Raw genomic sequence first — 12,564 nt, forward strand, 5'->3', positions numbered from 1 at the left:
AAAAAAGCATTTTATTTTTATCCTCTTTATTTATTTATAAAGATTTTATTTATTTATTTGACAGAGAGAGAGACAGCGAGAGAGAGAACACAAGCAGAGGGTGTGGGAGAAAGAGAAGTAAACTCCTCGCTGAGCAGAGAGCCCAATGCGGGGCGTGATCCCAGGACCTGGGGATTATGACCTGAGCCGAAGGCAGATGCTTAACTGACTGAGCCACCCAGGCGCCCCTTTTTATCCTCTTTTATAAAGGAATTTGCAAAGGAAGGGACAGCTGATGAAAGGATTCCCTACTACCTAAGTGGCTCTGAGTAAGAATTGTAGTGGAAAATCGAGTAATTGGCAGCCTGGAGCTTTGGGCTTCTCTGCAAATTTCAGTTAGGGACCTCTTATCACAAAAACCTGAAACACTAAAAGCACGTAACAGTATGTATATCGTTGAAAGGTGCTTTCTGTCCAGCACCAATTGGCAAAGAGAAACCGACCCTTTTATTCTTAACTTTTGATTTAATTGGTGACAATGGCTTTCACTAGCTTTAGAAACAAGGTAAAAGAAAATAGGAAAAGGAAAACAAGAGCAGCCTCACCTTTTCTGGGCTCAGTCCTTTCTCTGTACACGTCTCTCTCTCTCTCTATAGCCATACAATCACAGAAACTATATTCACACATATCATCAGAATATATATATAACACCAATGACGGTACAATATCATTGCTATCCCAGAGGTGCTAAGCCCTAAATATGTACAGTTTCATTCTGTTGTTAGGAGATGCTTTTGGGTGTTTAAGTCCTTAAAGTCTTTCATTCGAATGAACTACAAGCACTCTGCTTACAGTCAGATGGTGTCATTGATGAACACGGTGGTTTTATGTGGTTCTCCAAGCACGGCACCCTCTGGCATCTGGAGAACTAATTCAAACCTTTCTGGACCTTCCAAGATGGGCTGTCCCAGGTAATCAAGGATCATCACTTGGAATATCTGCATATGCGCTCCCGGAGCAAAGGCCAGATTTCGGCTGATGCCAACATAATCTATTCCAGCTAGTGGGAAAGGGAAAGTCAAGAGTGAGAGTGTAGGATTCATTGTGATAAGTTTTCCTGTAGAGGAAAACTTCCTTCGGAGAAAGATAGCATACTCCTACGTACAATGCACCCTCAGAATCATATTTTGTTGGCTCGATCCCCAGAAAGGGGGAGTTTCCATATTCAACCAAATGCCATGATAGTCGCTCATCCATGACCATGGGCCATCCTCTTCGGGGCTCTCCATGTTGAGACCAGGTACATCACCTTCCAAGCACTTCCCCCAAAATCTCACGGAGAGACTGAAGGCTCTCTGAAGGCAACTTCAATTTGTAATAAAGAAGTTTACTTTTAAATTTTTAATTTTTAAGGTCACTATCATGAATTTTATTTTCATTAGGTTTCACTCATTCACCTTTGCCAGATACTTGGTTGATCTTACCACATTCTGCTTGGTTTTACTAAGACATGGAGTTTCTGTGACTTCCTGAATTATTAATTATTTTGTAGGTTGGGTCACCTAATCCTATAGCTTCTTTGCTAGTTATTTAAAAAGTCATCAAGTGTAATGATAGCAATAAATTATAAGCAGTGGAATAAAATAGAAAACCTTAAGTGATATAAATAAATATGTTAATCAAGAAACAGAATATATTGTCTCAAGGTATCTCTCCATAAAATACTTATTAATTGCAAAGGAAGAAAAACAACTTCATAGTGGAGAAATCTGGCAGATACCACCTTAACCAAGTGATCAAAGTTAACACCACCATTGATGGGCTAAATGGAAACCGTGTGCCATTTGATAGAATCCAAGGAGAATGCAATGTCATATCTGCAAACTTTCCTGCCAAAGATGCAGAGCCTGAATCTAATTACAAGGAAACATGAGACAAGCCCAGACTGGGGGACATTTTACATGCTACCAAACCTGATAGTCTTCAAAAATATCAAGGTCATGAGAATCAAGGAAAGACAAGGAACTATTTCAGGCTAAGGAAACTCAACAGACATGACAACTGAACGGAATGGGAGTCTCGACTGGACTCTTTTGCCGTAGAGAATGGGCAACACCTGGCAGATCTTGAATGAGGTCTGAGGATTGGAGTGTGGTAATGTATCAGGGTAATTTCCTGACTTCATGCTTGCTTTGGGGTCACAGAGAAGAATGTCTTTGGAGGAACGGCATTCTAAGTTTTCAGAGATGATTCCAAATTTATTGGCAACTTGCTCTCAATGGTTCAGGAAAAAAAAAAGTGTTTTTTCACTGTACTTATCTCTTTTCTCTAAGTTTGAGATTGTTACAAAGATATTTTTTCCTTTTTTTTTTTTTTAAGATTTTATTTATTCATTTGAGAGAGAAAGAGAGAGCGAGCACATGAGCAGTGAGGGGGAGCAGAGGAACAAGCAGACTCCAAGACCAGCACAAAGCCTGATGCGGGATCATGACCTGAACCAAAGTCAGATGCTTAATTGACTGAGCCACCCAGGCACCCAAAAAAATACTTTTTAAAAAAGTCATTAAATAATTATATTAAGAAAAATAAAACAAGATTACACTGAAAATTGCCAAGGCAGAAGAGTAAGGGAGAGAGACCTTAGGATCTTCTGCGCTATGGTTTGGATCTTGAGTCCATTGCTTATTTGCACAAACTATTTAACCTCCTTGAGTCTCAGTTTCTTTAACTGCAAAATGGGGATAATTGTTGCTACTTTACAGAGTTGCTGAGAAGATTAGAGATAATACAGCAAGGATTCTAGCCACGGAGTCTGGCAAATAGTAGGCATCTGGTACAAAGAAATTATCATTATTATTTGTGTAACAAGTTATAATGGTATAGTTACCCACGTATGCATAATTATTATTGTGAATTAACCAAGCTGATCAGATGCGTTACTTCTATTAGTCTGTCCCTACCTGAGAGCTCCCAGAAGAATCATGACTTGTGTGCAAGGGGAGTTTTCTAAATGAGTTCGAATTTATTTTCCCAAGCACAAGCCAAATAGCCCAATGAGCTAATTAATCTATTTATTCTCATTTCCACAAACAGAGAGTAAAAAATGATCTTCTCTGAAAATTAAGGAAAAGACAAAAAGGGAAAAAAGCAAAAAAAAAAAAAAAAACAACAACTTGTAAGCATCATTACTAGTTTCATGTACCATATGCTATCATATATTCACTGGAGAGTTATAACCTGCAAATTCTTCTAAGAGAAAGTGCTGTGCTCTAAACCCAACTGGCTCTCTTTATTGTCCTTAACTTTCTGGGTACATGCTGCAACTGGGTTTACATTTTCAGAGGTAAATGCCTACTTTACTCTCTTTATGCCTCGTTACTTAGTACAGGCTTTTATATTGCTGGGTTTTATTTGCAGGATTTGTGCTTTTCTCTTAAAGTATTCTCATTGTCTTGGATACAGAAGATGCTAGTCCTGAACTGACTGCTCATAACCCAGAAGACTAAAAGGTTGCAGGTGGCAAATGAGAAAATGTGGGTGTCAATGTAGGTGGAAATTTCCCCTTCTTTTTCTGTTGCATTATTCTGCCCTTGGGGTTCTTTTATTTTTTTTGGTAGAGCAGCTGACTGGCTCCCCAGAGGAAGTATTATTCAGAACTGTCTAGCTCTTCTTATGGCTGGAACTTGATTGTCTGTATCAAGAGAGGCTAAGGTGAGTGGGACATGAGGACATGCTGCTTGAAGCCAAGGAAAACGCCTGAGTCCGGAGTGCAAACCTTCGATCCTTCTAGCATCTAACAGGGGCCTGGATGTTCACAGAGATGGGCCTTGCTCAGCCATTAAAGGGGTAGCCTGGTCTGAAATCCTGTTTATGAGCAACCTACGGTATCTACAAATATTCTGAACTTTGGAAAGTTATTTTGGGTCCGTGACAAGCCAGTGGGTACTGAATAAATCATAGAGGTTGCTTTTTGAACAGTCTATTTATTTTATAAACAGCAGAAGTCATTACCTATGCGGATCATTTATGTGCTCAGGTAAGAGAAACTTAAAACCAGAGTCTATCAACACAGACCAGGCACACTACAACACTACTTGTTGACAGACTATGCCCCACCCTATACGTAGATCTTGATAATGATATAATTTTTAAATGGCCCTCTCACCTTCTGCTGCTGCTGGCTCTGTCTTCCTGGAGCGCACAGTGACAGACGATGCTTGGGAAAGGTCCGGGCCTGTCCTCCAGACACAGATCTCCACGGAGCCAGCACTTTCCTCGACATGATACTCAGCATTCCCAAAGCGCAGGGTAGGCTCTGGGGAGACATCAAAGGACAAACTAAGAATACCTCAGCCCTCCAGGCCAACTATCTTGTTGGCTCCTGTGACCCTAGGTATTTGTCACAATCATCAGACTTGACAGATCCCACAGGCTCAAGGCGAAAACAACAAAACACACACACATACACACAAACCGTGTCACAAATTGGACTCCAGGAGGTGCACTGAAATAGCATTGGTTAGAATTCTGTTCATTTTTCTGTGTCAAGAGATTTCTGTCATATAAAGAAACTTCCCTATTGGGGAAAACTGGCCAGCTAGCTGTAACTCGGGCAAGTCAGCTATTATTTGGGAAGAGATGGTGGGGAATTTAGAAGGATTTTTCTCAGGAGAAATTGCTCTTTATGTTGAGGGACAGTCTGACCAGGGTTCTGAATTCAGAGACTGCTGCTATTTCTTTTCTCATGATATTTGTTAATCACAGGGGATGGACAGAGATCTGGAAGGAGGAAGGATTCCATCAGCTGACATGCCAGAAAGCTCCCCAGGAAGCAGGGAAGGGACTCCCTAGAAAGAGAGGTTTGAAGGAAGCCAGAGTGGGCATCAGACTTTGGTGGGGGGCGGGGTGCTGGTGGAAGAGTAGCATACATCTCCTGAAGGGGGGTAAGTTTGACAATCAGTTGGGATTTTTACAGGGATATCTGTTTATATCCAGCTCTCTGTGTTTCAGAAAGTAGCCTATGAACCTAGATGACTATTTAAACCTTGCACAAGGTCTAGCTGTTATACTAGATGTGCTGCCATGAAAAGATTTGAAACAAATGTTTGTTTAGACTGTGAAATAGGGAGGCAAAAAAATGAAAAAACTAGGAAGCAGTTTCACCACAGAGGAACGACCCTTGATGGCAAATGAAAAGTTAACATCATAGAGAAGACAACTTTGCAAGCATAATGCAATAGAAAACATATCTGAGTTAAATTAAAAATTTTGGAAGGTAGAAATCAAGGTAACAAGTATTATTTGCTCAGGATGTATGTTAGTAGGTCTCTTAATGATGAGGACATCATTGATGATGGACAAGACCTCTCCTTATCTGACTGGAGTCCATTTTTTCTGGAATCACTGGGCACCACAACTGGTCCTGTGCCCTGTTGCACCAAACAGCTCACCATGTACCCAACACACCATGTGTTTACGAGTCTCCACTGTTGCTGGTGATGTTCTCTGAGCTGGAACTCTCTTCCCAAAGTGCCAATTTCATACATTTCCACTCATTCTTTAAGACTGTTAGTAAGAGTTACCTGCTTTGGGAAGCTGTATATAACTCCCTCAAGAAATCAGGCCTTCTTTACCCCATGCTTCCTAACATTTTGAATAGCTCTATTCCTGCATGATGGGCCACACTTGCTACTGGCTCACCTTCTCTGCACTCAGAGAAGGGGGGGTGGCATCTTTTCGTTTCTTCTTGCCAAGACCTTTCCCAGCATCTCCCCATTGCTGCTGATGAATGTTTCTGATATCTCCGAGCTTGGGATAGGAAAGAGGGAGGAGAGGCAAGAGGAGCAGGGAAGTATTTTCTTGTGGGTATTCTCATGGTGATCATATTCTCTAGTCTGAGATGATGGAAGAAAACGGATTCTGTTTCTCATGGCCACTTTTGTGTGTTCTATGGAGGCCCCTCATCCCATAGTTGGATCGTTCTCATCTGCTGCTTCTTTGATGAGGTGATGCCTCCCTATTCTTGCTGGTTACTTCATCCTCCCTCAACCCATTAACATTGGCAATGCTGCTGCTGAGGACTGTTCACCCCTCTAGATGGCGCTTTTAGGCAAGACCGAAGACAAATTTATTCCGGTTCTTTCTTGTGTGCAACGCTCACAGTTGGTCCATGGCAACACCCCCGCCACCGTTGCCTTGATCAACTCTAGGAATATTGCCTAATCCTGATGTGGCTCCTCTTTTTTGCTCATCCATCAGAGCAGCCAACCAGCTTGCCTCCTATGTTGTGATGTTCCAGATAAAGCCAGACCTCCATTCACTGTGTCCTCCATATTGCACATGACGCACATTACTTCTCAAATGGTCTCCTTAGAACTCCTTCTCTAGATTTATGAATTCTGGGAAAAGTCAAAATGCTAAAGCTAACAAGCTCACACATTGTTCTGTATTTTTCTTAGAACGATACAAACTTCTCAAGGTCAGTGACCATAGTCCAAGTGTCATTACACCCTTAGGGATACAGAGGCTAGTATATAAGTACTCAAGAATTGGTCAAATGGATAATTTTAACTCACTTCTGATATATTTTGAACTTATTACAAAGGTTTTCTTTTCTAAGAAGTTGGGACAAAGTGATCTGGTTTTTAGCACCGAACTTATTCTCTATGGTATCAGGGAAGGGCAAGAAGTAAGAAAGGGAAATCACATTTGGGTCACTTATGCTGCTGTGCAGAGAAAAAATGGATCAAGTCTCTATGAATATAGTCAGACACAAGATGTAAGAGAAGGATGGTGTCACTTAGAGAAAAAGTCATGAAACTCTTCTGAGATGCTCTGTGTCTTGAGCATCAGGGGATTTGTTGAAATAGAGGAAACAGTTCCTCTACGTTGCCCAGCAGTATGTCCAGTCCTCTTTGGCCTCACTCTGTCTGAAGAACTGAGACAGGGGCAGTAATCTCTTAGGGTAGGCACTTATGAGTGTATGATGTTTTGACCACATCATCCTTACATTAAATTGATTCCACAGCCATAAATGTGTTTTTAATCTCCTTTCAAAGAGAATGCTCTTCAAATGGAAATAAGGAAAAATAATATGACAAGTTGGGAAGCGAAGCTCTCAAAAGAGATATGACCATCATTTAATATTAACTCAATGTCCAGATTCAGAGAAATTTCATGACAAGATACAAGAGGGACTTGCAGATGAAGTGACAGGAACATTATTGGTAAACTTTGAGAAACCACTCAGGACAGGATAGATGTCCAAAGATGGAAGCTAGGAAAATGATTTTTTCAGTTACCTCAGCAGAGAAAATAAAATAAAATCTAGAAGCAAACTGGTAAGCTTACTCTCTAGAAAAATCCTAGAATAGTTTATTTAAAATGATTTCTGAATTCTCAGAAAAGAAAGAGGTGATGCCTGTGAGTCAATATTAATTCTTTAATATCAGGCTTCATGTGGTCAAATTCAATTTTTTGTTGTTGTTCGGTTAAGCATCTCCCGAGCATCCTCTCTATGCTCTAAACACTGTGGTAGCTACTAGGGATGTGGAGAAAAATGCAGTTTTTGTTGTTGAGGTGTTTTCAGTGTGAGAGGGCGGCCACATCAACTTCAATCAGTTAACTCCTGAGTGCTTTGAAGGAACCAACCTCAAGGCTCAGAGGAGTACGGAGAGAAATGAAGCTGTGCTAGATCTGAAAGATGAATGAGAATGGACAAATGGGAAAGGTGGGAGGAATGTTCCAAAGTGGCTAATATGGAACAGTCATATAAGACTGAAGAAGCCCAGTGGCTGGGGAGAAAAACAAGCATTTGTTTCTAAGTGATGTATGAGATGAGAGTAAAGAGTTGTTGGGAATCGGTGAGAGAGGAAGGTAGAAGCCGGATATGGCAGGGACATGGATCCATTTGAAGTGGATGGGTCTTTCCTTTTTAGACTCCATAGCACGTGGTGACCAATTTTAAGCAGTGGAAATATGGTCGGTTTTGTTGTTGTTGTTGTTGTTGTTTCTGTATATCTGTCTAACTTCAGCGTGAGCCACAGATTTAAGGAAGAGTTAAGGTTACCAATTAGGAAGCTATTGCAATTATCCAGCTCAATTATCCAGTTCATGGTTTGAACTATGCACTAGTATTAAGATTGAAGTGGGAGATGACTGTGTTAAGTGCCCTGAGCAGTACCCAGTGCTTAGAAGCCCCTAGGGGGCTTCTAGGATGCTCCGGGGATGTGGCAGTGGGACTGTCAATAACTTAGTTGGTAATATAGGAGGGGAAATAGTCTCTAATGGGGGTAAGAGAGAGTAAGATGATGATATGTGATGGGATATCCAAGTAGATAGGTCTAGGAAGGCTTTAATGTGTGAATTTGGGGTTCAATTCAGGTCAGGGCTAGAGATAAGATCTGAGATGTTAAGCACCTAAGTTGGAGTTAATCCTGTAATAGGTGATATAACCCTCCACATGGAGGAATATAGCGAATTTTAGCGCGGGCATCAAACTTTAAGGAGACTGGAGGAAGGGAAAGAGCTCAAAAGACAGACAAAAAAAAGAAAAGAAAGAAAGGAAGAAAGGTAGAAAGAGAGGAAAGAGGGAAGAGGGGAAGGGGGAGGAAGGGAAGGACAAAACTGATAGGGAAAGAGGAATAGAGCCAGGAAAGTCAAGAGCAGAGAGTAGTGAGAGGAATAAGGGGTCACCATGTCAAATGCAGCAAGTGTATCCAGAAAGACACATGCAAGCCAACAGTGGCAATCAGTGCAAAATAACCAAAATACATCTTATGAAAGTTAAAGCTTCAAAAGGTGAACTACGGCACCCAAGTTTAAGAATAAGACCTGAAATAAAATTTTCCTACTTGTAAAGCCTATGGCAATTGTATTGTCATACCAATAGCGATGCTCTTCCTTCTGAATGGTTCCTGGTTTTGCAGCACCACAATATGTCTTTCAAGTTTTTAAAACATTTATGTGTTGACGTTTATCTTAGTTCATGCAACAGTATTAACCATATTAAAAAAAAAGTTGGATGTGCTGATTTCAACAAAATGACACTTGGATTATGTACCATTTTTCTTTACAATGTTTTCTTAGTCTGTCATTATTCTGTTAGCTACCCTTTTAAATGTAAAGATACTAATCTAGCTAGCAATCTTTATAGGCAAATTTTATGCATGTTATGCAAATCTTATTGCCTCAGGACAAAACTAACAGCCTTCTGTGAAATTGGACATCAATTCTTTTTGTAGCAGGTTGTAAGTTTTCAAAGCACATGCTAAAAATGGAAAAAAAAACCAAACCCATCCTTGGTAGAAAAGCAGAAAACTGCTATAAGTGTTTATATATAAAACAGACATAATTTGCTAATTAACAAGGATACTCAGTTCCCTTCTGACCCTGGTACAGCCCCTGGAAGCTAAAGTCTGAAGCCTAGTGAATGCATATGAAGCCTGCCATGCATTCAGCTAACTTGTTGGCCGTGTTCCCTGGTGTCTGCCCTCATGCAGCTGATGTTTTTTATAAGGGTTCCTGTGGCAGGTAGGGCCAAGATCTTGGGTGATTAGGTTGCCTCTGCTTTTGTATGATTTCTTTTCTTTTCCCTTTTTTTTTAAATTTATTTGTTTATTTATTTGACAGAGAGAGAGAGAGAGAGAGAGACCACAAGTAGGCAGAGCAGGAGGCAGAGAGAGAGGGGGAAGCAGGCTCCCTGCTAAGCAGAGAGACCGATGCGAGTCTCGATCCCAGGACCCTGAGATCGTGACCTGAGCTGAAGGCAGAGGCTTAACCCACTGAGCCACCCAGGTTCCCATGGACGATTTTTTTTTCTTAGCATTACTCCACAGTAGTTGCCCTTACAAAGATATTCCTTTTTTGACAAGGGATATTTGACATTTGACAAGGGATATTTGATCTCTGTTTAAGGAAGCAAAACATTTCTTAGAATCTAGCTAAACAGAATGAAAATATTTGATCCCTGAAAAGGTACAGCACAGGGAATATAGTTATTAGTATTGTAATAGCTGTATATGGTGACCGATGGCAGCTATCCTGGCGATGAACGTAGCACCACAGAGTTGTCAGATCACTGTGTTGTGAAACTAACGTAACATACTATACTTCCATTAAAAAAATTATCCAGGACACCTAGGTGGCTCAGTGGGTTAAGCCTCTGCCTTCAGCTCAGGTCCTGATCTCAGGGTCCTGGGATCGAGCCCCATATTGAGTCCCACATCGAGCCCGCATCGGGCTCTTTGCTCAGTGGGGAGCCTGCTTTCCCCTCTCTCTCTGCCTGCCTCTCTGCCTACTTGGGATCACTCTCTGTCAAATAAATAAATAAAATTAAAAAAAATTATCTAAACTCCAAACCAACCAAACCAAAAAAACCCAAAAAACACCCATTTCATCCCAATTCTAACTAGAAAAAAAAAAAACATTTTCCTTCGACTTACTTGAGCACATCTTTAGATTGCTGGACACTGTGTCACCAGTTGGCCTAAATGAAAACATGCTTTTGATACAAGATGATGGATGTGATACATCTAAATAGAGAAAGCACTGGTCTTTAAGAAGTGCCCAGACTATGGCCAATTACATGTAAAATCGTGACCCTCGAAAACGAGCATACACTTTCCTCCATATTTCCCCAAATCGTCAATTTTGTAAAACACTTGTTTTTACTCCTGATTGAAATGACAACTTTATTACTACCTGAGATACACTACACATTAGAGTTTGATAAAAGTTTAATGCTTAAAACCGAATTAGGGGAATTACTGTTTCGCATCAGTATTTCAAAAGATTATGATCATGTGGTAGGTACGCTAATAACACTGTGGATGTTTTCTCAAGGAGAAGATGAAATGGTAATATTCAAAGGAACCATTAGCATCACAAATGGCAAAATCTCTGAATATCTTCAGTCTAGTGACCAAAGCGCAGATAGTACCCATAGTAGTCGTTCAAGGACAGCTGCTAAATGAATGCCTGCCAGGGACCCGAAGGGGGAGGAAACCACTCTTTAGAATTTTCAGAACGCCTTTTCAGAAATATCATTAATTCTGACCATGGAGATTAGGATGTCCCAGGGCAATGACTCAGAAGAGTCAATCTTGGGCTACAGGGAACATGACCAGGCTGCCTTGGGAGAGTGGGGCGAGATTAGTATGGTCACATCTGTAGCAAAACTGTTTTGGCTGAACTTCACTCTGTGTGGAACCCAGAAAAGAGAAAGCAGCTGGGGAAGAAGGAATGGGCTGTCCCCTTTCAGCCATGTTAAAAGTAAGAGTATTCTGACCATGGACCTTGAGGATCCATGGTTCCCTAGCAGTATTTGCCCAGGGGTAGAGGTGGTTCTGTAGCTTGATGGCGTTGCTAAGATCCCACACTTTTCAAACAATTTCCTGCTTGTAAGGTTGCTACCCATGTATTGTCTCCTTTAAGAAGAGGACATGTTCCCTGATATGAGGAAGTGGAGATGCAACATGGGGGGTTAGGGGGGTAGGAGAAGAATAAATGAAACAAGATGGGATCGGGAGGGAGACAAACCATAAGTGACTCTTAATCTCACAAAACAAACTGAGGGTTGCTGGGGGGAGGGGGGTCGGGAGAGGGGGGTGGGGTTATGGACATTGGGGAGGGTATGTGCTATGGTGAGTGCTGTGAAGTATGTAAACCTGGCGATTCACAGACCTGTACCCCTGGGGATAAAAATACATTATATGTTTATAAAAAAATTAAAAAATTAAAAAAAATGTGAATTTCAAAAAAAAAAGAAGAGGACATGTTAACGAATGGGTGTTGGGGTTTTTTAAGCTTAGCAAAGTGTTCAATCTTCAATAAATATTATAGTATCTGAAAGCAGGTTTCCTGGATTCAACACTTATTAACAGTGACTTGCTCAGAAAAATGTGTAGTGATTACGATTGATTATACTGAACTAGAAATCTTCCACCATTATTTCTGCACATGATTTCCCCCCCCCCCCATTCAAAAGCCTTCATGAGTTTGAGAATAGTCTAATTACAGTTCAAGTCAGATGTGACAGAAGGCAGGAGAAAGACCTTAATGACTTTGTGGTTCTATACTAAGTGCACAATAGGCCACTGTAAATGTTTCTTGAATGACTTAATTACTTAAAATATCTACTAAAATCATTTCAAATAATACTACAAGTTAACAACTGTATCATATAGTGGACGTTGTGTTTATTTTCTTCCCTTTTTGTTCTATTTTTTTCCTTTTTTTAATATTGGTGTTGGAGAGTTTCACAATTTCTCTGTTCTAACTACGGAAAATTTAAAACTACTATGGTTTTAAAGTAAAAAGTAAGTGGGGATATGTCAGTACTCAAAGAGAAAAATATTTCTTCAAGAAACAGATACTAATACTTCTATTTATTTTTGCACATTCCTGTTAGAGGCTGTTAGGTCTAACAAGATTCCTGGAGGCCAGCAAAGAGGAAGCCATGCCCAGCTGCTGGGAGAGTCAGAGGCCAGTCCTGGCAGCACTCCAGAACAAGGCACAGGAAGTCAGATCAACCAGAAGAACAAGATGGCTAGCAGAGCCTGAAATCTTGACCAAATAAGGAAGACA

At 40.7% G+C, this 12,564-nt stretch overlaps 1 protein-coding gene across 1 annotated transcript in view; it reads right to left on the reverse strand.

The window, feature by feature from the left end:
• Positions 1 to 833: 833 nt before the first annotated feature.
• Positions 834 to 12,564, reverse strand: part of FREM3 (FRAS1 related extracellular matrix 3) — a gene marked incomplete at both ends in the record, with an annotated part of 91,409 nt that continues 79,678 nt past the window's right edge. Inside the window, 2 exons of the mRNA XM_080797362.1 lie at positions 834 to 1,039; positions 4,145 to 4,294. Of these exons, the coding sequence (XP_080653488.1) occupies positions 834 to 1,039; positions 4,145 to 4,294 (356 nt within the window). The remainder of the gene's footprint in view (positions 1,040 to 4,144; positions 4,295 to 12,564) is intronic.

The sequence above is a fragment of the Martes martes genome (assembly GCF_963455335.1).
Source record: "Martes martes genome assembly, chromosome: 2".
Taxonomy (NCBI): domain Eukaryota; kingdom Metazoa; phylum Chordata; class Mammalia; order Carnivora; family Mustelidae; genus Martes; species Martes martes.